Source organism: Rhea americana, unplaced genomic scaffold (genome assembly GCF_003343005.1).
Source record: "Rhea americana isolate MKP2758 unplaced genomic scaffold, rheAme1 scaffold_2, whole genome shotgun sequence".
Classification (NCBI taxonomy): Eukaryota; Metazoa; Chordata; class Aves; order Rheiformes; family Rheidae; genus Rhea; species Rhea americana.
The window spans coordinates 8,475,772-8,503,065 of NW_028186149.1; the positions used below are offsets into that span (position 1 = coordinate 8,475,772).

The window sequence follows — 27,294 nt, forward strand, 5'->3', positions numbered from 1 at the left end:
CTCCTCTACAGCTCTAGGAGATAYTATCTAGTGATTTGTCTACTCTAATTTTTAAGGTTTGTAATAATGGAATTCCTGGTTCTTCCTTTGGATGTTCGGCTCCAGTGCTGCTTAGTTTGAGTCCCATAAGGGATACATTCCTCAGAAGCACTTCATCTCTAACAGAATAGACACATTCAGCTAACATTTTTCACTTAAGACAGGCATGTGGCAATTAAATTAAGACTACATATTTTGCCTAGCTCTACTACAGATTTAGGTTCTATCCTTGTTAATATGGCAAGTATGTAGTCTGTATATTAAACATAAATCCAAAATATTTGCAGATAATTAATAGTGCTTCCCATTTAGCACAATTTGCCTTCGACATGAAGCCAAAACTTTAATGATGGCTTATGGTCTGGCATGTTATTTAATACAGCCTGTCATTATTTAAATACCCAATTCTTTCACTAAACGTTTTCAGCCTGGAAATACAGCAGGTAAAAAAGGTTAGAAAATGGCAGAAATGTAACATGGGTATGAATGTTGGGCAATTCTAACTGAGCAATGAGTATAAAAAGTAGAAAGCAGACAGAAATACTGCATCTCTGTACAAGTTCATTACTATAGAAAGGAGCATCTTTTCCATAAAATTAAGTACATGCAGTAATCAATGCTTCACACAGTCATTTAGGAGCTACTAATCTGAAGCAACGAAAACAATGCTCCATTGGCATTTTAAGTGTACAGAATGTATCCTATCTACCAAAATGCTGTTCTTGATAATGGAAGAAATAAAGTTCATTTCTTATAACCTGAAGAAGTAGAATGGTACCATTCAAAATGAATCGTATTTTGAACTACTTCCAGATTTCCAGTATCTGGAATTATTAGTATTAGTATATTTTGGTACCTTTCTCTGTGAAGTCATTTTTGTTCAATCTTTTCCCAAATGCTTTTCTACAAAATATGCTAATACAGGAAGCTGTTTTGAACTCCTATGCAGTCAATGTGTATAAGCTTCTAAACAAACAAGGCAAAACTGTGGAAATGAAACTCTTCCTTAAATGACAATGAATGCTCACAGTTCAGCATTGACAGTAGAAAAAGTAATTACTGCTTAAAAATGAGAAAAAGCACATAGAATGAAATATTTGACCCGCTTCACAGCAGGCTATATACTTGGCCTAATTCTGCTAAAGTGGCAGTCATTTAATTCACATAGTCCTTTGGCACCCAAGCTTAAAAGACTAGTTCTGCTCTATCACAGCAAAAGCTAGAAAGAACAGCAATGCTAAATCATCACCATCACAGAAGCAGCTACAAATGTCTCAGATCCAGCTTATCACACTACTTCCTTTAATGAAAAATATCTGAATTAAAGTCATAACAGCTGGAATGAAAAAAAAGGAGTGAGGTGAATTATCTTCTTACTCAATTATGTTTGCTTTTCTAAATGACTGCTGAATATAACATGGACTAAATCAGAAACTAACATGAGAGAGAGTAAGAATATCAAGGAGATCTGTTAAACAAATTCTATCTATTGTATGGCAAAAAGTATGCCATAACAGAAAAATCCTAATAAGAAAAGTGAAAGAGAATGTCACAATGAAGGAAGAGGGAAAGACAAAACATATCCTGCAAATGGAAAACTCACTTCAGAAAACAGTTAGACGCATGATGTAATTTACATAAACAAAGGATTTCAAGAGTATCTGGTGTTGAAATACATTTCTGGTACAGTGTTATCCATTTCAGAGATGCATGAATGCTCGTGGCACCTACTGCTTTGTCATTCACAGTATTCTGCTCACCTATGCATTTTAAGCCATCAGGAGCTGTATAAAATCCTGGTGGACACTTGCAGAAGTAACTGCTAACTGTGTTTGAACACTCTCCTCCATCACAGATTCCAGGAATGGTGCTGCATTCATCAATATCTTCAAGAAAAAAAAGAGAGAGAGGAGCAGAGGCAGGTAAGTTCTGGTATCAGAATATACATTTTATAATAATTATTAATAACAGTGTTCTCCATGGTCCCTTAAGTACTAAGAGCACAAACAGCAGTTTCAAATATGGATGAGGATCTTATTTTGTTAGGTATTTTATAAACACAAGTGAAACAGAATCTAAAAAAATATTTTATCTGTAAATTGCAAAATGTCAGAGTTTGTTTTACTGCTTGATAATGATGGCCAAAAATCTAAAACTGCACTGGGGATTTATTAGCTGTTAGTAAACCATGACCTTTCAAATTGAATTCTGCACACTAGAATTATAAAATCTGTTCTAAGAAATTGTTGTGATACCTGTAATGACCAAATGATCAAGAGCTTTACGTTTATGTCTCACATTAACTCCAGCAGTGTAGTATCTCCTATTCAATATGGATTTAAAGAATGTATAGCACCTATCAAATTGCCCATTCCACTTCTCAGTGCATTTTTGGTTTCTTTCTTGGAATCCCGCTATACAGAAGTATTGACCCGTCAAATAATCTGACAGGATTATATTCAAAGTAGGATGACTGCAGGCAACAAAGATTACCTTTCCTGCTTTCTCTTTTAAGTGAATGTTCTGGTTTCAACAATTTTCTAGCCAGAAACTGAATCATCTACCACAGAAAGCATGAAGTTTTAAAATAAAATTCATATTGTAAGTGCAATCATTAAAAAAATTTTGATCCATATATTAAGCCATCATCATAGATCTAATGCATAGAAATTTTCAAAATCTGCATAAAAAAATAACAAATACTTTCTTATATCTGATCACACCTGCCTACACTAACAGAGGGAATTTGCACTGTTTCTTCTACAGCTAGAAGCTTATGGTRTCTACAGACATGCAAATAATAAACCTGTGCCAGCCCAAGTGCTCCTTAATTACCCTCAGTAGCCAGCTGTGATGTGCAGCTGCTTTCCCCCTGGCTTCCCATGACCTGTGTTACAACTCAGCTACATCTACTTAGCACTGCTCTCATCTTCTAGGAACCTGGAGATCAGATGAGCTTAAAGACAGCTCACTTTTTCCACAGTACCTACAAGAAGAACCAGCAAAGCAGACTTTACTCTCTAAAGAGCGACCAGTGATAACTGGTGGTCACAGTCATCCACCGTCACCAAGTAGCTCTCCTGACTGTGAGAACCCAGTGAGAAAAACGGCACCACAGGACCGTTGGTTGCTCTCCAGTGGCGAACAGATAGACACATGGCTGTAATAATGATTTCACCAACCACAAAAATTTCTGAGATGAAACACTGCAACACCACCCAACACGCCAAAACAAGAAGTGAATAATATTTTAGCCATTTTAAAATGATTGGAGGAATTTAAATGTAACGCCTAAACTGGAATTTGGCCCCAACAGATGGGGGAAACACCCGAAGTCCCACAGGACCACTGATGAGCTTTGTAGCAAGCAGAGAGGATCTTAGAGAATAATATAAAAATGATCAATTCCTCTTCCCCTAGGTAAAGAAATGGATGGTCTAGTACCGCTGTGGGACTTGCCTTTGCGGGAGAGGAGTGGAGGGACCAGGGCTGGCCTGCAGATAGGGGGAGCGAAGGCACAGATGCTGGGAGCAGTGCGGGGCCCCAGGGCCCCTTGTGCACACGCTCTCCCCCAGCATCGATGCTGGCTGTCGTGATGTGGGTCACATTCCTCGCTTGGGCGTAGCAGAGGGGTGTGACTTCTTGTTCAGTGCTACTTAGAGGGTGTTGCCAAAGCCTCCAGTCCGAGCGCCCTGGGAGCGCTGCTAAAAGACTTTTGGCTTCTGCTCCAGGATTATACTCTGCAGGAGTCCCAGAAGTCTCAGTGACAAAAAATGTGAAAACTGAATAGAGTCCTTAATTAATAGAGAAAAATGCAGTTTTAAGTGGATCAGATTCAAGTATCTTCCTGACTCAAATTCACTAGTGTTTATCTTAAAGTCAGTGTTGCCACTATTTATATAGAGTATGACCTTTTCAAAAGCAAAATCACCACTCTTTATTTTAGGGTTGAGCCTAACCCAAACAGTATTTCATTATTTATATTAGTGTTGACATCAACATAAGCAATATTGTCAGTGTTAAGCATGAGAGTTTTATACAGGTAAGTACACTTGATATACTTACAGTCATGAATGTCACTCTAGGAAAAATTACTCCCACATCACCACAAAAACATACTTACTTCAGTATTAATGCAACTAGGACAGGAATGGTGATATGAAGCATTGAAATAATGTAACACTTAAAATCTAGTTTTCCACCACCTGTGCTAACACACAGATCATTGAACTACAGGTCTCATTTTTCTTCTTGTGCTGTCTCATTATATCTCATGATTTCTGTTGTGATGTGTGGTTGATTGGAGAGCTGCTGAAAAACAGTACTGATAATCCAACAGGTAGCTCCCAGTTCTGTTAGACYGGTGACCAAGGATACACTCTAGCTGCCAGCAGATGCATTTGCTGGATAGGATGTTAAGCCAAGCACATGATCATATGTCAATTATTATGTGTTAGATTTAATTATGTCACTTACAATAAGCCAAGTACTTTGTATTATAATGGAGATTTCCATTTGAGTAAAATTCAAAGGGATAATTCAGGAAAGTAGAATGGATATTCAATAGTTGTGTGATTATGCTCTCAACTCCTAAATCACTGTTATACTTCCTGCATGTGGTGTAAGGCTGCCACTTTTAATTCCTTGCATTGTATCAATACCAACAGGTTTTAACTAAAATTGCTATGGTAGATGCAATATACAGATGTAGTGGAAGTATGTCTCTGTCTACCAAACTTCAGCATTGCACAAGTATAACACAGAAGAAAGGAAGCTTCATTCGCTCTTTGGAGCCAGGCAATCACTCCAAAGAGTTTTCGCAACTTGGTACAGGAAATTCGTGTCAGGGTTTGGAAGTGCACCAAGGTATCCCAGGTCCTTGGGTCCAGGGCCTTGACTGTTACCAAATACAGGCTCTGAAAGTGGGTTTTCTCTCTATGATTAAGCAGTCAAAAGCCTAAAAATTACTGTAGCAATGTTTATACAATCCAGCTTATTTAAACCTACAGTTTTCAGTTTTCCAAGTACTAATGCTTAACAAGCCACAAGTTCAGTCTTCCCTATTCACCATCTTTGTGGTACTTCATCCACAGAGGGAAACATTTGCAATGTTACTACCCTAAAGCTGGGCTACTCTCTGCCAAAACTACTGGTAGGAAATTTGAAAACCCTGTGTACACACTCCTCTGATACTGCTTTCCTTAGCTTCCAATTAAATGAGAAGATTTTGCTTGAAATAGGGATTTTTCTTTCGAAAGAGTAAGTCATAATTCTTCCAAAATGATTTTAAAATGTTGAGTATCTCCTTAAAGGCATCTTACTCAGAAAGGGTGAATGCACTCCTTGCTTTTACAATCACACTTTATGATGTTGGAAGCTGGCACTCAAAAATCATTAACCACTTTTGAAATTCATCTGCTCATATGAATTTAGTTTTTGTATAATTTCTGAAAGGAGGATCAATTTTCAGAGTTTAAAAAGTATCAGGACTATTCAGTAGCACAGTCAGATCAAATTGTGCAATTGTCACAGTTTAATACTAYGTTCCTTATGTATCCAAAATTTGCTAAAATGAAGGACAGGTCAGATAAATAAAAAATGGAGAATCAGCCATTATACAGGAATAGTTTAAGATGATAGCCCTCACATTCTGAAATGTTTTATAAATGGCAAATCAGAGAAGTCAATTTGGGAGTAAATATTTACACAGTATGATATTTGATATGATATTTGATCTGGCCCCCACCTAATGAAGACATATTGGTTAAAAGAGATTTTTGTAGTTAGTCAAATCATAAAACCACAGGAATGCTGGTTGGGAGGGACCTTTGGAGGTCTCTAGTCCAATCTCCCACTTGGCACAGGACTATCATCGACATAAGACTGGATCAGCCACGGTCTACACCAATCTTCAAAGCCTCTGAAGATGGTGATTCCACCACTCATCTAGTGACCTGTTCCAGTGCTGCACTACTCTTCTGCCAACAAAAAGGAATCTTAAATTCCTTCTRTCCTGTTCGTCATTTTAGCTTTCCTAAGCACTTGATCTGCATGACATTAAATGCTTGTCAAGCACTCAGGAAGCTATTCAGGACATTCAGAAAACAGTTGGGGCCAGGTCCTCTACTGTCAAAGTCACTGTGACAGCTGACAAAGCCAGTGATTTACACTCAAATTTCCCCCTCTAAAATCAAGATTGCAGTATTTATTATTACATTATAGAGAGGAAAAAATCAAATCAGAGTTAAGAATTAGCAAGATTCCATAAGCGCGCATTACAGAGTTCCACATTAATAGCTAGCACCTGCCATCCTTCCAAACTAGGATCACCAATGAAGAGAGATAAAATGTTTCGTTTTTCTTAATATCTGCGACTATAAGGATGAGTTTATAGCTTAGCTGTGAAGTGTTCATCTCAGCATCAAACTCTCATTAATATCAAATACCATTTACCTGAGTAGGTAGGGATGTGTTTAAGTTTCCAGCCACCTAATTTCTGATAAACAAATTCACAGAGACATGTGCCTCAAACATTTGTAAAGTAATGTATCAGTTAAACATATTTTTAATGTTTAATTTGCTTCAGATGTACCTTTTAGTCTGTAAAATATTACATGAAAAAAAGGCTGGAAAAAGCTGCAGGGCCAATATTTAAGGTTCYCTCGTTTAGAAGGAGAAAGGACCATTATTTATATTTGTTACGAAAAGTTATTTGCATATTCAAGACAAAAAGAGAGATTCCAAAGTCTGTGACAAACTTCTAAATAAAGTTGGCTCCCAAAATATTTCCCCCCTTTACTTGCAGAAGAAAGTTCTGTAAGTTCTTACCATCGCATTTTTGTGTCACTTCATTAAACTTGTGTCCAGCTGGGCATTTGCACTCAAAAGATCCAACAGTATTAATACAATTTCCCCCTTGACAGATCCCAGGGATGGCTTGGCATTCATCCACATCTATCATATAAAAAAGGAAAAAACATCAACTTTTAATTCATTTCTCAAGAACAGCCATAATAATTTGCCTATGCACAAACGAAGTAAATATGCTTAAATCCATTCTTCACCCATAATATACTTGCTTGTGAAGAAAGACACTAATTCTGAAACCACCCTACGCGAAGTATGATTAAGTACAGTTCTCTAAATATTTTCTGCAAGAAATCACATTGTTGTTATTGTTACAGACATTAAACATCTAACTGCTATTGCATTGTTTTTCCAAAACATCTGGGGAATCATGGCACAGAGAACACAGCCTGCCAAAACCCAGGGCCCTTAAAGTATCGGAAGTCAGGCACCCAAAATCATTTGCCACTTGGAAAATCTTGGCAACTCCATTCAGTACAGAGCTCGCATGAGCAGAGCTCCCAGGGCCTGGGTGAGCTGAGGAGCTGTGCACGATACCCCTCCACACGTATCACGCACAGCTCCCCAGCTCATGGGGCCTCCTGGAGGGAACCGCACAGTCGTTATTGATAGAAGTGATTAACTCTTCACTCCAATAAGATGAGGCACCAACGCCCGTAAGTCGCAGTTAGGATTTGACTCAAGGAGCTTCACAGCCATAATTAATGTCTCAAGAGGCATTATTAATGACCTGCTTAGACTTTCATAACTTTGTTTYGCATTTTTCCCTTTAAGTCTCCCTCTTTGCTTTTAATTTCTCACTCAGGAAAATCAAATGACAAAGACGATATCACAAGCTAGGAAGGAAGCGCAAGAAAAATCCTTCCCGTCACCCTTTTCCCCTAGGGGTACCAGCTGCTGCTGGTAAAACTTAATTTCTTGAATTGTTGAGCTTCTCATTGGGATTGGTTTCTCTATAGAGACACAAGTTGAAGGAGATGATGCCTTCAAATCTCCCTTTATAAATCCCAGAGAGCCAGCTGTAACGTGTCTTGTAGTCTGAGAAGCACAATACTATGTCTGTACAAAAGGCCAAGAGGCAATTTCCCTGGGAGCAGGGAGTTTCACCAATGCCAAGGGGCATATTTGTGCCACATAGCAGAGCGTTATGTAAAGATCCCTGAGCCGACGAAATCAGGTCGGGAAGTGGAAGCAGCAGAGCCATGTCAGACCAGCGCGGTGCCCAAGCTAACGCTCGTGCTGGGAAGCACAGGGAGCTCGCGGAGCYGCCGCACCCGCTGACAACGCCGCGCTGCTGCTGCGACTCAGGCTGGTCTCTCCCTAAAGCAATATGCAGTGTTTTAATAATAATAATCATGCCAAATTTCATGGCTCGGTATTATCTTAAAAAAAAAAAAAAACCCTAGAACTCATGCTCCTGAGTCACAACGTCTGTTTCAAAATCCCACCTTTTGGCTTTCATTTTCGTACTTTGTATCTTTAAAATCTCAGCTGTGATATTAACTTAACTTTCGGCCAGAAAGACAAAGTCAAACTGTGGGCAGCAATATTTACTTTTTAAAACAAACTTGCCCCCACTCCCTCTATTTTTTTCCGATTTATCCACACAATTATAGCGGTTTCTTCTTCTCTTCAGAGAACCTGGATTTTATTTAACCTGCTTTCCTTTATTTAGATTGAATATGGATGTGAAATCCCTGAAATGTCTTCAGTCTGAATGAATGTTATCTGATTTCAAAAGGACTGGATTTAGTACAATTGCATGAAAAATAAAGCTAATATGTGGTTCCATAGCAAATCTGTTGAAATTACGAACACATTACAGGAGAGCAGATCAACTGGAAAGTACAAGTCAAACATACAGGGCCAAAACTCTGTTGGCACTGTGTACAGATTAGCATAAATGTAGCTGCATGCTAAGAAATGTGCAGCAAGCAGAGACAGCCTGTGCAAAACCATCGGAGAGGTCACCGCAGCTTTTCTGGGACACAGACATACGAGGGATATGAGTAGGTGTGGCATGAGGTCAGGGGTGTGGGCCACATATTTATGCACACAGAATCTCAGAGCTGTCCAGAATGCCGGTTCACAGATTTCTGCAYGGTTTAGCCCTGACCTTTAACAGTGAGCGGGGCACCATTGCCACACAACGACTGAGGCTAAAATACGAGTACATCACGTAGCATACGCAAACATGCCCATCTCACAGTTCATCGTGCCTGTCTGCAGGCACCAAACAGGACTTGGCCTGTGATAGAGGATAACTACATTTTTATTGCAATGGAATGCCTTGAAGTTCTTCACAGGAATGTCATGATTAAATGAAATTACTAATAAACTTATAATCTTTATCTCTCCCATTTTCAAAAAATGCTGTATCTTATTTGAAAATGTTAGACAGATTGAAATAAGCTAGTCCCAAAGATATGGTCCTGGGAATTTATAATCTACATCAGTTTAATACATAGCTGCCCCTGTTAACTTTCTCCTGTTTCCTGCCAGACATCCAGACAATAAAAGAATTTATACAGCTGGAAGTATTAGAATAAAAGCCAAAAGCAGTGTAAGGACTTTCTATGGTAAGGCATGCTCAGAAAGAAGCAGGCAACATCTGGGTGGATTTTACGATTTGAAACAAATGCAAACTGCATTTCCAAAATTGTATAAAATATATAATACGGCATTTCAAATGGCACAACATKCACTTTTTTCCAGGTCGAAGCAGTGTAGCTCAGGAGATAAGACTCAAGACGAATCCAAACCCAACAATTTTGAGCTAAAAAATCCACAACAAATAAATGGAACAATATCATCATAGATTGATTTCTGCATGTTTTGAGTGCTGTTTAAAACTGAATAAATTCCTCCAAGGAATGGTCCAGTGGTACCCACAGAAAAACACCCTTACAGAACCAAATGAAAGGGCTGCTGGCAGTAAGAAATTCATTAAGATGCTGGCTGCTCTCACATGACCTAAGTTACTAACGTACTCGCTTGAACATCGGGCACTCACTGAATCATGAAGTAATGTATCTGACAATGTTTTTCCATTCTTCACACATATAGCAGAGAATGGCTTAGGACAGGTTATTCACAGCAGTGTAACTCAATTAACATTAATCCAGTAACAATTTCAGCAGCTTTTCGGGAAGCTTTGCTGCTAACTTACCTTGACAGGCTCCAGTTCGAATGTTTGGAATGAAACCTCGGCGGCAGGGATGCGGCTGGGCAGGACACATTTCGCAGGGGTGGCCCCAGGCTCTCCCAACAGTCGCACAGCACAGGGTTTTTGTGCAGACAATTCCACTGAGCTGTCCTTGGCACATCTGGTTGGTCACCAAAGTGAAGCACGGGCCAGTCCTATAATCTGTGCCAAAGACAGGAAACCTAATCAGCATCACAATACAAATATATGACAAAACTTGTAATAAAGCATAATAGCAACAGACTTGAGCAAGTCTTCTGCACATAAGTTCCCCACCCTACTCAACGATCCCACTTGCCAGTGTGGTATTGAGGATTCTTCTCAAGTTTACTTGTCATTCAAATCTATTGAGAATAAGCAGCTCTGTGAACCAGGAATACTAGATACTTAAGATTCTCCAGGTCCCCTTTACAGCTTAGTTTAATCTCCAGTACTACAATTTGGGAGGTCTTTTCACCAGATTGAATCCAGGTTGTTTTAAATATTCAGTACGTCAATTAAAATAATACTGATAAAAGAGTTAGGATATGTTTATTTCCACAAGTGTTGTTCTCAAATTAGTCTCAAGGGATGGAAATCCAGACTACAGGAAGTTTTTTGAGGACAGTTTTCACTGTTATTCAGCCATATGCCGTACCAGATATATGGGTAAGCTCTGCCTACAGCTGAATGGAGGGCATGTGGAACACATCTGCTTTGATTTGTTTATGGTAGGACAGGCCACTCATCCAACAGACAGAATTAAACTAAGATGTTAATAAAATACTAGTAGGCTTTATTTTGTTCCATTCTCCAAGGGCAACAACCAAACAGCAGTACTGCCAACTCCTGCTGTCTCCTAYACATCCGGGGTGCACACTCCAGCTAATTCTTCACAAGTGACCCTAAAATGTTTTCCCATTGCAGTGCACCAGAACAGAGTCCAGCATCCCGAAAACAGAGCCAGCAGATTATGAACCTGATGTTCATCTGTACTGAAATAGTTACCACCTGCCCAAGTCAAGGTCACTACGCAATCCACACTGCCTTGTAATGATGACATCATGAATTCCTCCAATTTCCATGYCACTTCCAAACTTTGTTAACAATTATATGTTTCCACTAGACCACTGATAAAATGTGTTCAACAGGGCAGAAGAACGAACCAATCCCTTCCCCACCTGCTCCATAGGACTCTTGTGGGACAAACACTCCCAGATTGCTCCCAAATCAAGTGTACCTTGAAACCTATTATTTAACTAATCTTTAATCAAGTCTAGGGATGCTATGTCAATATATTATAATTCTGCTAACTAATCAAGCCACTCTTTCATATAGTAAGTAAAATTAAGTTCTCTAAGATATCCAGTAGTTATAATATCCTATACTGCTGTCATTATATTTATCAAAAAAACCCTGTTCAAAAAGAATAGTAAATCAATTTGAAAGATCTATTTCTGATAAACTTGTACTAAATGATTCTACTTATCACCTACTCTTCACTAACTCTATACAAAAAGTCCTGAATTGCTATTCTATCCTTCATCTGTTTAACAGACCTATAATTTCCCAGATCATCTCCTTTTTTTCCTTTAAAATTACTGGAAAAACATAATTTTCTTCCACTTTCTGGAATTTTGCCCTCTGCTTCAAGATACATGGAAAATTAACCTGCATGATTCTGAGAACCCTTTGGCTAGCTCTTTTAAGTCTCCCTGATGCCTGATACCTGGACTAGCTGTACAAAAAATATCTCAGTGCAATTACTTTTATTTAATATCATCCTCAGATGTTACCAGTTTTCAAACAAAGTTTGTTCTGACATGTCCCCTCCAAACAGTGCAGCTGCATTTACTGAACACCATTCCCTACTCTTCCKTATCACCTCCTTATCACTGGCAAGTCTGTCAGGCTCATCTTGAAATGGGTCAGAATTCTGGAAAACATTTCTCATATCCTTGGTTATTTAATTCCTTTTTATTGCCTTGATTTTTCTGGCATCATATTTCTCATCACGTCCCTTCACTTCCCATATTAACTTCCTAAACTGCAACTTCTACGAAGTTTTTCTTTTYCCATTTTTAAGTATTTTTGTTGCTACTTTGGAAGCATGTAGTACAAAAGTAAGTGTTACTATCTTCTGTCTGTGCACAATAAACATATATGAGTCACAATCACTTGTATCTAATGCATCGAAAAATTTTAGTTCCAAGATCAATTTCTCATGCTTGACCAAAATGAGGTCTAAAAGAGATTTCCACCTTATGGTAGGTAAAGTTTCTAACATTAAAACCATAGATGACAAATTCTTCAGGAACTCTGCAGTTTTGTGCTCAGACATGAAACCTCCAGCATACCTCCTCAGAATGAAATCCTTCATGGCAGATTGTCCATATACAGTTCATACATAGCGGTTAAATAATGAGTTATCTTGTTCCCTGTTGCAATGAGAAGCATGCATCACACGGTATTGAATTCCCCATCTTATATTTTATTTTAGAATATGAATGAATCCGCATTTAGGATCACTTGCTTTCAAGCTACAAAATGATCTAGCAATGGCTAATATGACTTAGAAATATTGCAAATCCAGTGAAGTTAACTTCATAATCATGCAAATTCTTTCACGAGGTTTCAGTAACAAAAAGTAGGTCAAATATGTGTTCAAAACCAAGCAAATCCTACTCCTCTTTGTTATTATTTGAATTCACAGACTTTAGTATGGAGAATTACAGAATTTCTCTTCATCTAGACCTTTGCCTTCATAAATTTTATTCTTGATACTCAGTTTTATGCCGAATACCACTTTCCTTCTGTTTTCTCAAATATAGACTTCCACTTTTTAACAAAGTAAGATGTTCCTTTGGCTTTTTATTGGAAAATTCGCAAGGCCAGAAAATGCATGAACAAAAGATCTTTGAGATSTACACACTTACACCTGTGGCCACAGAGAAATCCACAGGTTTCAAGCTCAAATTTCTTATACAGAGGATTAATTGAAAGAGGTCTAAAATTAGAGTACTCTTTATATTAAGTTAAAGCCTTTCTGATATGTTACAAGATGAAAGCCTAAGAAATGGAAAGGATTCCACTAAACACTGGAAAATGGAAGACTAACAGTATAACAGGTAAAGAGATGAATTACGCTGATCTCAAAAGAGGCAGTGACCCCTAGGGTCTATGTTACTAGGCACTGACTTGGGATATAAGCTTTAAAACCCCAACCTATGTTTTATAATGATGAAATTCCTTACAGGTTTATGACATTTGAAATGATTCAACCCACCTCATGGCTAAAGCTCAAATGAAAGGTTGCAAACGATCAGTCAGGAGTGGAAAAGAGAGGAGGGGGTAAAATACAGCCAGAAAAGCTGTTACACAGCTTTTTACATTTTTTCACGGGTGACTTCCTTTTAATTTTGAAAAGTGCTGAGACTTGAAATGATTTTATTAAATAATGATTTTTTTTAAAGCTGTGCAACTAAAAAATTCAAATGTTTTAAGTCAGTTCTAATGAAAACTTTTGCATGTGCAAGCAGCCTTCAATAACACATTAGCATTTATGTGCACATAACAATTTTATCTGTTCCTTCAGTTACTTACTAGTTATTTCTACAAGGAGTAACTCCAAAGGGAGCCTCATACAACTGAGAAGAGGGAAGAAACTGTAAAATCTCTTTAAGTTTGTACACTGTCAAAAAGAGTAAGAAGGGCAATGCAATGAAGCTTGTTTACATCACGCGAGAATCCAGCCTATTAAGTCCAAGAGAAAGAATCACGTTGCCTTTTGCTTCATAGCTAATTCCTGGTTTAGCCACAATGACCAAAYAATTTTAATTATCCTCTTGAAAAACCCTTTACGTTCATAAAGCCACCAGAGAGGCTGCCGAAACATGTAGCACTGGAAGGCTTTGATCAAAACCAAGCACAGCAATGCATACTGAGAATTGCTCCAAGTAGTGCTGGACAGTATCATCGGGACTCTTGAGCACTAGGTTATCAGCAAGGCTTTCGACACCAGATACACATCTGTGAGCCCTTACGCCCCTCAGTTCCTGTTAACCTCTGTTTCTTTTCAAGGACAACATACATTTTAATGTAAAGATAGAGCTTAAAAATCATTTTTAATAAATAAAAGCCAGATTAAACAATTAGGCTACAGTAAGGATGCTGGATGAAATTCTGGTTGCTTTCCCCTCCAAGATTTGTTCCATACAAATCTTCTATGAAGAGCTCTTGACAGTTCAAATTAACAGTCTGATTTTGCAAACTGATAGGCACCTGCTGGGAAGGCCAACCCACTCCGCCTCTTAAAATAAACTGGAACTGAATAGGTTCAAAGTTCACAGGAACCCCAGCAAGGTAGCAGTTATCATGATCAAGACCCCGCTACTCAAAATAGGAAAATGCCATTGCGTGCCATCATAAAGGTAGGTACCATAATATAACAAATGCAGCTTTTTCAGCTCACGACACCCTGTTGACCCAGCTCCTGCAGCTCCTAGTTAGGACCATATGGGAGGAGGCTGGYGAAGCAGCGAGCCCAGAGCACTGCTTGGTCGGCCAGTGCATCCCTCTGAGCTGTTCCACGTTCCACCAAGGCAAATGCTGGGTGACCTCCAAAACTTAGCCAAAACTGCCRTGTAACTGAAACTACCCTCAGCAATACAAACTGGGAACTCCCCCTTTCTTCGGCACAGGGGAAAAGGAAAAGAAAGAATAGTCCGTTATCATGCAAAGAATAAAGAAAATAAAAAAAAAGTGCTCCAAGGCAGATGAAATACCATCAAGCTAATCCTTATTACAACTTCCTTCCCTGCCTAATAATATTTTTGCTTCTGCTGTTTGGTTGGCTGAGGGTTTTTTTAACACTAGGGATGAACGATCATTTGGCCCAGAAGTGGAACTGTGCAACAACGCAAAGGACACAACCCACTCAGCAGAGCATTACTGCTACTCAGCATTACTCACGTGTGGCCTGTTGCATTTGACACTCCATGTCGCTGCTTGTTCAGGGATCACACAAGAGTATTGGGACCCCTGTACTTGAGAACATTCGCTGGGAAATCAGTCTCACAGAGCCAAAGAATAAAACTAGCTAAAAGGCTGGCAGTACGATTTTCAAGCAACAGAATTCTTTTAATGCAACACAACTTCACAGGTAAATACAGCCTCAGAGGGCTCCATGGATTCCACAGAACGAATTTGTGCTTCTAAGCAAAGGTATGATTTTTTTGAAAATTATCCTCATTTTTGTAGTAGCATATGAAACTAGAATCTCCAATGTAACAGAATGCGTAGACAGCAAGAAAGGGTTTGCTATAATCTACCGGGAAACAAGACAGAGAGAGCAGAAGACTGTCCATGGTATAAGCCACATCCTCCTGAACTGCAAGGAAGAGGAGTAATGAAGGAAGCATAAGCGAAGCAGGTTCCTTCCTTCTAAGGCTGGCCAAAAACTAGTACCTAATCAAACTTGTCAGAAGGAAATTAGGTCTAAAGAAGGATTATTTAACAATATCTTTTGTAACCTAGCCTGTGAACAGTTTCTATCATTATCAGTTCAGTAAGCAAGACAGCATACCTACAGACTCCCATGTAAACAGGGTCACCAAAAGCTCTCTGAAATAAAGCAGACTGAACCAAAGAGTGTCAGAGGAAAGAACAACTGGAGGGAGTGTCTTCAGCTAATGCTGAAACTTAAAAGGCAAAATTCAACTTTATTCTCTCTCAAGCATCCATAATGTGCATTTCTAATGGAAATGTACTTTATAGTAACTGTTTTTCAGTTGATTTTTCCTTAAGCACAGAGAAGAATTTTAAACGGCATGAGAACTACAAGCTGAAAAAAAATTACTGGGTAATTAAAACACAGCACACTATAGTCAAGTACAAGTACGCCATCAGAAATCTAGCTTCATTTTCCCATTCTTCCTCCCCCACCTAGAAYGGCAGATGCGGAGAATGCTACATATAAGAAAACAGCACATCTTCATTAAAGAGAGGGACTTTCTGCCTTACTCACAGATATTCCCAGGATTAAAGAAAACATATGATGGGATTTCCAAAGGAGTTCCCAGAAACATCCAGTGGCTGGACAAAGTAATGGCAGAGGAGGGAACTGTGAAYGTATCAGCTCAAGTGTCACTGATAATAATGAGGATGATGAGAAACATAAAAGAGAGGATGACAAGAATCACATCAAGCAAATTATGTTTTGTGATTTTTGGCATGTAGGTAAAGATAAAAAAAAAAAAAAAAATATTTTATATTTTTAGAAAAAAAAAAAAAAAAAGATAATAATGAGGATGATGAGAAACATAAAAGAGAGGATGACAAGAATCACATCAAGCAAATTATGTTTTGTGATTTTTGGCATGTAGGTAAAGATAAAAAAAAAAAAAAAAAAAAAAAAAAGCTAGGCTTCGCTGAGCTATGAATGAAGAATCCTAAATGAATCCTAAAAATAGGCATATATAATCATATTTACCTACACAACAAAGATTCTAAGCAGATCCAGCTGTACATACACAAACAAAACTTCTATCAATTTTCATGATTAAGAACCAGGAATGGAATAAATGTGTATGAAATACTCTCAACAAATCTGAAGTAAACAACAACAGCATGGATATGGTGAGAAGCATCAACTCTTAAAACTGAAGTTCTTTGAGAAAGCCTTCTTTCTTGATAGGATTGGAAACCATACTTTACATCACTTTCACTATACAAACAACTACAGTTTTAATGGGAAAACAAGAGTTTCCATCACCATGTTTTGCAGTGTTCCAACCACTGCTCTCTCTTCAGACAAAGCTGCAATACATTTACGGATGATGGAGAAAAGCATTAACATGCCTCATTTCAGGAGGTAGTATGTGTTACGCCTGCAATGAGAATTTTTTCAGTAAAATTCCAGGAATTACAGAGAGTGAGACAGGCAGGAGAGTGTGATACGACCACAAATTGACTGTAGCAGTGAACAACAGCATAGCACAGAGAGTTACAGAAAACAAAGACTCAGCACTTCAGGCTCAATTTCCAAAGCACTTACGTCCTTCCAAGTGATTTTAGGTATTTTCAGACATGCTAAGCTCTCCTGATAAGGAGAGAGAGAACAAACAGAATGCTTTACACATATATCCCTCCCAGAAGGTTATGGCAAATTTATGTGTGTCACTGTACTGGTGAAATGGGAAAAGGCAATATGCTTGTGCTCCACTTTCATTTGTAAAGTGTCCCTCTCAGCTGCTTGTAGGCTATCATGAAAATACATTTTGCACGGACACAGGACTTTCTGGCTTTGAAGTGCTGGTCAAAAAAGTGAATGACCATAGTTAGGAACCCTTGGGATAAGTATTATTTACCTCCAACTTTCCTAACAGGGGACATGTCACACATCTCACCTCACAGACCAATTCAGTACTGTATATAGGACACAGCAYTCCCATGTCATCCCAGTGCGCTGACTTCCAACCATTTAAAAATCCAGATGCAGTAATTCCCTGTTCAAAGCTGACGCTGAAATGCCCGTTGATAAACATGTCCAATCACAACACTCCTCCTTCCACGTGGGCCATGTCCTCAAGCAATTACTCACCGGGCAACCATCCCCATCCTCTCCTTCCCCCAGACATACTCCATTACTCATCCTCGTCAGATCCCAGTGTGTCATCACTGGAAAGTACATGGCAAAGGTATCAGAAGGCATTCAGAAGGAAAGAAAACAAAACTTTGTAAATATTTTAAACCTTATTTCCTACAATGTCTAAAACTTCCTACCAATGAGGTTTGGTGAGGTTAGCTGTGGCAGATGAAGAAATATCACCATCCCACTCCTGTCTGCTCTCGTCCATGCTACTGGAGAGACAACTCCACATATTAAGACTATGTCTCAGCTGCTTCAGGGTACAGTCCAACACAGAGTTTAAACTGCTGAGATTCAATACAGGTTAGTGCCAAGATGTCATTGGAACTGGGGACTCAAAGAGCACCCACTCAGACCCTACCAGGCAAGAGTGCAAATCTGGCAGCAGAACTGCCTTAAAATCCCACAGCTATGCAACAAAGGAGACAAATCAGCTCTGAGATGCCTCTCATCATTTTAACAGGAGTAAAAAACCACCATGGAGGCGCGCACACTTGCAGTACCGAGCTCCCACTGGTGTAATAACCCTTTGTTCTGTATTAGTTAACCACAGAAGTTAGTTACTGCCTCATACATTCCTGTCCTAGGGATACTATCCCCTAATTCATGATTCTGATGACCCTAGTTCTGCACATCTTCCTCACCTTTGCTTGTTGGAAATTGTTCTCATATACGGACTTTCTGGCACACTTCAGCCTAAATTTATTTTCCATGCCGTAAGCCTCTTCACAAATCCATTGCTGCACAGATGATGTGTTTAACATGTCTATCTAGCAAATATTATCTGGTCTTCCTAGGATGCTGGTTGAAGAATAGGACTTTTAAATAACAGCTTACTAACCATTAGCATTAGTAAAACTAACACTATCTTTTTATCAGTTGCATTTGATGTACAGAACAACTCAGGCTGTCCATTTTAAAAAGTATTTTGGCAATCTATTTTCAAGAACAAATATACAACTATTTTCATGCCAATTTTGTTCTTGCAACTGACCCAGTTCTTGAAGTCTGTAACTGAGAAGTAATAACATTATAGTAATAAAATTTAAAAAAGTTCAAAAAATTATTATAGAATTGGAGTGATTTGTTGCACACATTTTAATCCAACACGCAGACTAAGCATTTCACCAAAATCAAGGCTTTAGCTCTGTTTTTCCCAATTATGTGCGGCAGCAGTCCAAATACAGAAAATTGTTACCACATTTTATTCTTTTCCATGATGAAGAAAACAGTAAGCAATGCTGCTAAATGCAGAAGAACTTCTCATTTCTGAATAATCAGATACCTGACAAACTCTATCCTACCCTACTTTGCTGTATAAGCTACAAAGGAACATTTCTTTGTAGATTTTAATTTTTCCAATTTTCTTCCACAGGCTAACAACAATAAAATAAAATTCTGAATTGATTCCGACTCTCTTTTTGCTAAAAAGTAACTAGCTTTGGTGACATATTTATTGTCAAGACCAGATGATTATTAAGGAGAATGGGTTCAACTGAAGTATTCTGTAAGTTTCTCTTAAAAAGAACAAGTTGGCTGAAGTTTATTACTTCTTTTTAAAAAGAGAGTTCTTAAGAAGTGCCACGTTATAGAAACTCTCTTAACATACCACAAAGAATTAACTATTAAATAGCAAGCTAAATACAAAGCTAGTAGACGAGCTCTTTGAGTTTCTTTTTCTATTTGGCTCCAGAAGACCTTGACTATAAAATAGCTTTGACYATCCAAAAGCAGTGCAAACTGTGTAAGAAAAATAGATCCTAATGAGTTACAGCATATTAAACAGACCAACATCCAAAGAAAGGGAAAATGCTTTCAGACAATGCAACAGCTTTAAAGAGATACTGCCCACATTCAAAAAGGAGCAAGAGAGGTATAATACATTAGAAATAATGGGGATTTTTTTAATATAAATGTTCCTCTGCAGTGTATTGAAACCAAATACAATTGCAGAGGACCACACCGAAACTCAGTCCAGAACCAAAAATGGGTTATAAATAACAAAGGGGAGGTGAGAGGAAGGAAGCCAGCCGATCTCACTGTTCAAGCTAAGTGAAACACAAAGAGCAAACATACAGCAGGAATGATGACAAGTCGACACTGCTTCAGAATGGATCACTTGAAAAGAAGGCAGTAAATATAATAAKGATGTTTTAGGTGTTGGTATGTATATAGTATCATAATGACATACGGACAAAAGACTTGTGGTCCTAATAGAATGCAGAACTTCTAAAGTTCTGGCAGCTTTTATAACAAGGTAATTAGAGCAATCAACAATTTCTTCTTCCTCCTTTATAACAGCTGCCAGGAATTATYTGGCTTGTCCTAAGAAAGCTCCCTCCTTTCTATAACCAGAAAGAATCAGCACTCCTGAGAAATTATAGCAGYGGAAAAGCTTCAACCCTGCAAAAGGAAGGGACGTGTAGATTATACCTCAGTGAAGACTCTCTTCAGATGGCAGCCAGCTACCCAATCAAATTTCTTCAGCCAGGTACTTGCCCTGGCTGAATTTATATATTCTCAGTACTTCTCATATGTATGTATTTTTAGTGATATGATTTTAATGATGATAGATTTGATACAACGTAAAAAATGGTCTTTTTTAGTACCCTAAAGGCCTTGGAATATCTAACCTTGGTCTTTTGAGTAAGGTTGTAACAGAGTTTTATGTTTTAACTAGTTTGTTAACTGCACACCGAAAGCTATTTGAAAACAATTATAGCATACAATATTTTCAGATACAGTACTTACAGATTTTTACAGAATGATTTTATTTCATGACTACAAAATAACCCCCGTAAAAGTCTCAGGAAGTGTTACAAATTTAAATTGATAACATACAAAAATTACTTCAGACACTACTACCTCACTTCTAAAACTCTACAGTGAAACAAATCAACTACTTGATTGAAATACCATGCAACCGTTTGTCTCAGAGGATCAGGTTCCATCCCCAATGAAACTGTGGCATCACTCCGTGTGTACACCARTGTAATCAGGACCAGAATCTGGCTCATTTTGCATAACCACATATATGGGATTCACATTAAGACTGTGGTCCAAAAACTAAATGCAGTAATAACATGCACTAGTTAACTCTGAATAAATCTGATAGTATCTTTGTTGAAATGTTATGGAAAACATGCCACAATTCTGAAATTATCTCATGCACTCAATACCTATTACTGGAAGTAGAAAAATATTTTTCTCCATGAAAGCAAATGATCTAATCTCGACAGACAAGCATTTTCATCTAAGCAAGTATAATTCTATTAAATACATACATATTATACCCACCAATATCAAGTGTACAGGATACTAATACTTGTTTATGTCACTACTCTGTAAATTTTCTGTACGATCTTGGAGATATTACTATGCACCCTACTTCTCAATTATTATTCTTCTAGTTTTCTTTGGATTTTAAAGATAGTCAACAAGTCTAGTGTTCTCTCTTCTTTATTACTTTACCAAGGTATTTCCTAAAATAAATTAATATTAATCTGGAATTAATGGATTTGATTAATGCAGTTCAGATCAGTAAGGTTCCAGAATATATATCAACGCAAACAGATAAATGAAGTAATTTTTACTGGAAGGATGGAGGAGAAAGGAAACAAGGGTTCAACAAATGAACCAGGCTGTCTGTGGATAGCTAATTACAGCACTGCCAGGAACTAAGAGCTCTGCCCATTCTCTGCATACTTCAACAGAGTAATTCTAACTGCATACAAAAATGGGAGATACCTGTTGAATGAGGACGATGGAAACACATGGGTCTGCCCTCCTCCTCATACTTTTTTCTCTTTCATTTGAGATACRGGAGATTAAAACAGTTTTATTACACTCTGGCTACAGAGACTCTCAAAAAGATACAGAAATATTCACAAAATAATAGGAATCTCCCAAACTACAAGCCTCACTAACTCCCAACATAGGAGTACTTTATCTTTGACTAACATGAGTACATTAGCCTGTTAAGCCACCTGAGCCTCTCTCTCTCAACTCGCACTGCAAGGTATAGCACACGACTTAGCCTCAGGTAAGGCATCACTATTCCTACCTCATGATACAACAGCAGGACCAGAACCTGAAGTGTATGAGAATTACAGACAATACAGATAATACAGAAGTGCTTTAGATATATTTCCATTCTTAAAATTCATTCAAATGCCTTGCAATTAAGTATGCTATTTATAGGTTTAACAATGCTATTTATAGATTAAACTACAATTTATGTAAAATCTGCAGAGCCTTTAGAGGCTTTGTTTCTCTTCACAGATGAAAGTATCTGCAGAAACTGCTGATGATCCAGATGCCTGTCTAATACATAATAGTTCACAGCCTTACAAAACACTGTGTATAAAAGAATGGAAACTGCTTTTTGGTCTACTTTCTACACTGACATACGGAAGAGGAGGGATCGTCTTGTGGTTGAGACACTTGGCTGGGACTGAGATGACCTGGGTTCAGTTTCAGACTCTGCAGCAGACTCGCTGTATGTCCTTACATAAGTGACTTAATCTCCATGTATATTAGCTCCCCACATGTAACATGGGCTGCCAATACTTCTGGATGCTGTTGGGGTTTTTTCCTCCTCAGACTACAGAGACCTTGGGACAGAGATCTGTGCGTTTGTTTTCTATAAAGGCAGCCCCACGCTGAATTCAGACCTCTTGGCATTATTGTGACAGAATATCCTTTAAGCAACATTTTTCATGTTGAGATCTTTCGGGTTTTATTTTTATGTTCAAATAACTGTCAACTTCTAGAAAAGACAAGGAATTAGCTCCTGAGATTTGCTGGGCCGCGCAAGTGTAACAGCAGTAGAACACATTCCACAAAGCAACTCATGCACAATCAATTAGGTAGTCTAATTAATTTTCCAACTCAATAGATTCTATGAACTACTTTTTAGGCAGAAATATATATGTACTAGACACACATGTGTAAAAGCAATACAAAAACTTTTAAAATCATAAAGAAGACAGATGAGATTTACTTGAAAGGAAGGGGATGCTACATGGGAACGATGTCCCCTCACATGGGATTCGTATTTCAGACATGAAAAGAGAAAACACATACTGAGGAATAACAGTATTTTTCAGTTGACAATAATGTGTATTTACCATTAGGGACTGACATGTTAATCAATACTTATAATGATTTATGATATTATGTATCCATAATCAGAGTGAATAAAAATATTGGCTACATTGGCCACGCAGAAAGAAAAGGCAGAAGAAGTGGTTAGAAAACAGGTTTGAACAAACCAGGAACAAAAAGTAGGGACATTTATGGGTCTTTTAACCTGAGATAAAGTGAGGTACACTATAGCATTTAACAACAGAACTCTGTTTCTGTAGTCCTATCTCAGGCAAAACTTCAATTAGCATCAGCAGAAACCCTGTTAGAATGAAAAATGCAGAATAAAATMTGAAACAAGTAAGGAAAAAATGGCCACAGAATTTCATGCCTTCTCTCACAGCATCTTCAAGCAAATTTTCAAATGTCATGAGTTTTRCTCACGCACTTCCTTTCCCATCATTGTGATCACCCAAAAATACTTATTCCACAGTAACATAATTAAGCATTTTTGAGACTACAATTGCAATTGTGATGTCTGGATGAAAACAGCGGGTTGTGGCATTTCTAAGAGTCCTAAGGGAGATGATAGTGAGTTATAGAGAATACACAGATACTTGTTAATTGGCAGTTATGGGAAAAATAACACAGAAGCTGCACAAAACACTTCTAATAGGTTTTTATCACAGGCATTTCCATGTAAGGGTAGACTAGATTCACATACGAATTTACAAAAATGCCTGGTACAAATAAAAAATGATAAACATAACCATCTCCCCAAACTAAAGCCTTCCCATTTCTCTGCAGTGTTGTGTCAGTAGCTGCATCAACCCTCTGTTTCAAACAAATGGTAGCTAGATCCGACAAGCACACAAGAAAAAGGGGACGGCAAGATGTGGAAAAGATGCACAACTGTCCAGATGCAGGGCAAAGCCAGAGCAGAAGGAGTTTAGGGAACAAGTGTGGAGGGAAAAAGGATGCAAAGATACAAAAAGCAAAAGAGCAGAAGGAAGAAAAACAGGAAGGCAGCAAAGAGGAGAAGGATCAAAGTGAATCTAATCAATGAGTGGGAGGCACAGAAGACAAGGAGAGATAAACAGCAGGAGTGAGCAGACACCACGTGTGCGAAGGGGAGAGAAGGACGGGGAAGGGAAGGAAAAGGCCGGCCAGCCGAGCGCTTTGCCAGCCAACCAGGAGAGGGAGGTTTGCCAGGACAGTCCAGCCAAATAACTAGTTAAAAAGGAGGTCCGGAGAGCCAGCTAATCGAGCGCAGCCTGCCAAGCAAAACCATCTAGGAAACAAATCTGAGTATCAAGCTGAGCCGGACGAGTCCCAGTCCCACCCTGGGAGCTGGGTGATGCCTCAGAAGCTGCGGTTTGCAGGGAGGCAGCGGGCATTAGCAGCACTCAAATTCACACTCTGTGAAGCAAAAAGACGCATGAGAATTTCATGGCAATGCGAGGAGTGTATCACTGATACGGTAGACTAGAACATCCCATCTGGCTATGCGCTCTGAAATACTATGTACTAGCTAGCACATATGACCACATATGAGTAAGTGATGACTACATACATCACAGCTATTAACCTCTTGTTTCCCCAAAGTTTTTTTTTTCCCCACCTGTAGAGCTGATTTCCACATTCTTTTTCTGGCTTGATATTTTCAGGCTGATACGGTACAAATTATTTACCCTGGTATTATTCGCATAGTTCAGTGTCATGGTCTTAAATTAAGAAAAACAAATACAAGGCCAGTGATAAATGGTGGTATCAGTTAAAAAGGGATTACAAACCACATGAAGAGTGGCCTAATCCAGCTGCACTGATAACATACTGCTTATCTATTAAATTAGATAGGTCTTATCTATCCATCATAAAGAAAAAGAATGGAGAACACTGAAGAAAGAGAAATTAAAATTGTAGCTTTCTAWTGGATTGTAAATTCTTGTGCTGTCTTACAAGATAATTTTAACACTGCAAGAAAAATGGAGTAACTGAGCAGAATAAACTATGACAAAAATGATTTAAAAACCATCTTTCAAAACAAAAAGAAAATAAACGAGTAGTTAGTGATACAAATTATTTCAAAGAAAGAGTTCTATTTCCAGATATCAGACTGCTAAGTATATCCTGTTCACTTTTATCTACCCAGCAAGTCTCCCTGCTGTAATTCAGCACCGTGCAAAGCACATACAGAGGTAAATGATGTTCTTATGAAGAAATCRGGATTCTGCAGGAACGGAACAGAAAAGGAACGGAAATGAGGTAATCTGTATGTGAGTAATGTCTCATTGCTTACCTTACCTTTCTGGATATAGGACCTAATCCACACCACTGAAATCCTTGAGTATCTTTTTTCTTCTAACTTCACTGGGCTTTGAATTAAACTGCTAGTAGTAAGTAGTTAGGAACCTGGCAGTCCAGTTCAACACCCTTAACCCCCTCAAGCCAAAAAAGATTCAGAGCTGAGACAGAGGATACCTTAGATATTAAAAGGCAATTTCTGTTTGGGATTTAGAGACTAGATCGACAGCACCTAAGGGTTCCCCTAACTGATAACGGGAGGCTGAGGAAGGGCAGTGGGATGGGGCTCTGCTCTGCTGCTGGATAACAGCAAAGAGTTAAGAAGGGTGAGCATATAGAGTACAGCATAATATAGTTTAAAGTTCCTCTGTGGGAGCTCTGGCATCTGTCTAAACTGCAGGGTTTAGCAATTACAGTGCCAATTTAAACTTGTAGTTTAAAATATAGGAAATATTTTCTTTTAATTTTTAATAGAACGGGTACATTTAGGAATCTAGGTGGTCACAGATACACACGTGCACGACTCACAGCAACACTAATGGAACGACAGACTATTCTGAGCGGTATCTAAAGTTTCAGCTGCTTCTAAACCAGCGCTGTGGGAAAACTTTCAGGTGGCTTTAAAAAAATTCCCATAAAACAGTAGAAAGCTCATAATTTAAGACACTTCACTGGAAGAGAAAACTTCCCCCTGATTATCRGCAGTATTTTGCACTATATCCAAAAGTAAGATTGTTTCCAGAAATAATGTATTTTATCCACATAATTCCTGTCAGGAAAGTACCCGAACATCTATTTTAATAATTAAGCCTCAGGTTTCATACCACACTTCTGATAAATAAATTACAAGTCAAAATAGAAAAATGTTTTTAAAGCATCAAATAATTTAGTCTTGTAAAATAAAATAAGCTTAACATGGTTAAGCTGCCCTTATACACGAACCTTTTATTAGTGTCTGAATATACCATAAGTCTAAATTATAAAGATAATGTAATTTAGCCCATATGTTTGAAATGAGATAACCACTGGACTGGAACTCTTGCCTGGCAAGTGTGCTGATCCTCCCCCCCGCCCAGCTCCCCCAGCAGCATTAGGAACTTGAAATTGGATCAGCATCTTTTAAACAGCTGATTAAAAGCCCCGCTCACAGAAGTGACCTTGCTCACTTCTCCCACGCGCGTCAGGCTCTCCCGTGGGCGCCGCCAGCCTGCCTGGGATCCCATCCTGCTCCAAACGAGGGGCAGAGGGTCGCTGATGTCGGGGGGCCCCATGCGCACAGGATGCCTCCACATCAGTACCATGCAGCTGCGAACTGGGCACAATACCGACCACCAAAAACACCTGATGTAATCTCAGGGGAGAAAGGAAAGCCCACGACTCTTCCAAATATGCTCAAATCTGGGCCGAGCCTAAACCCCACTAAAATGAACATGAAGCTCTCCTTCAGATTTCAGTGAGCTACCTACRTTTCATCAGCAGCCGCTGGAGGACACGTGCTATACACAAACTTCACACACTATCCAGTGTGTATGTTAACACCAGCAAACACTTCAGAAATCATGGGAGTATCACATGAAAGATTGTGCATGTAGCACATAAGTGAAAAAGGAAAAGCAGACTACACTATAAAGCTTAAAGCAATTGTACCTATTTAGTTTGCTTTTTAGTCTATTACAATAGATCTCACTCATCATCTTGAAATCCAAAATTGCTGTTAAAYGAATACAGTTCCAAATAACGGTATTTTCCATAACCTGTAGCTACAGGTAATGAACTCCTCTTTGCTTACGCATGTTCACACTTGTGGCTTATGCCTTTGAGTACTTTTTACTTTTATTCAAAATTACTGATGGATAGTAACATGTAGGAACCACAGCACAAAACTAATTGCTTTCTCAACAGCTTCACACACCTCCTTGAAACCTGGCTGACAAAATCTGACTGCTTCAACTACAAGGCCTGATTCAAAGCCCACCCAAGTCTTTGGGCGTCCCTTCCTTTGACTTCAGTAGGTTTTGGATCACTTCCAGAGTTACAGAGACATTTCATCCAGGCTTCATTTCCCTGAACAATATAAGACTTCTACATCTGAGTTTAAAATAGTGCCCATATGTTTGAATATACAACCAATATGCTTTTTTTGTTGTTTTTGTTTTTGTGAAATGCA

General features: G+C 38.6%; 1 protein-coding gene across 1 annotated transcript in view; it reads right to left on the minus strand.

Annotated features, from left to right (window-relative positions):
* The window catches only part of FBN1 (fibrillin 1), a 142,150-nt gene that overhangs the window by 90,286 nt on the left and 24,570 nt on the right, over positions 1 to 27,294 (minus strand). Inside the window, exons 5-7 of the mRNA XM_085303420.1 lie at positions 10,076 to 10,273; positions 6,868 to 6,993; positions 1,800 to 1,925 (exon numbers count right to left, since the gene is read on the minus strand). Of these exons, the coding sequence (XP_085159546.1) occupies positions 1,800 to 1,925; positions 6,868 to 6,993; positions 10,076 to 10,273 (450 nt within the window). The remainder of the gene's footprint in view (positions 1 to 1,799; positions 1,926 to 6,867; positions 6,994 to 10,075; positions 10,274 to 27,294) is intronic.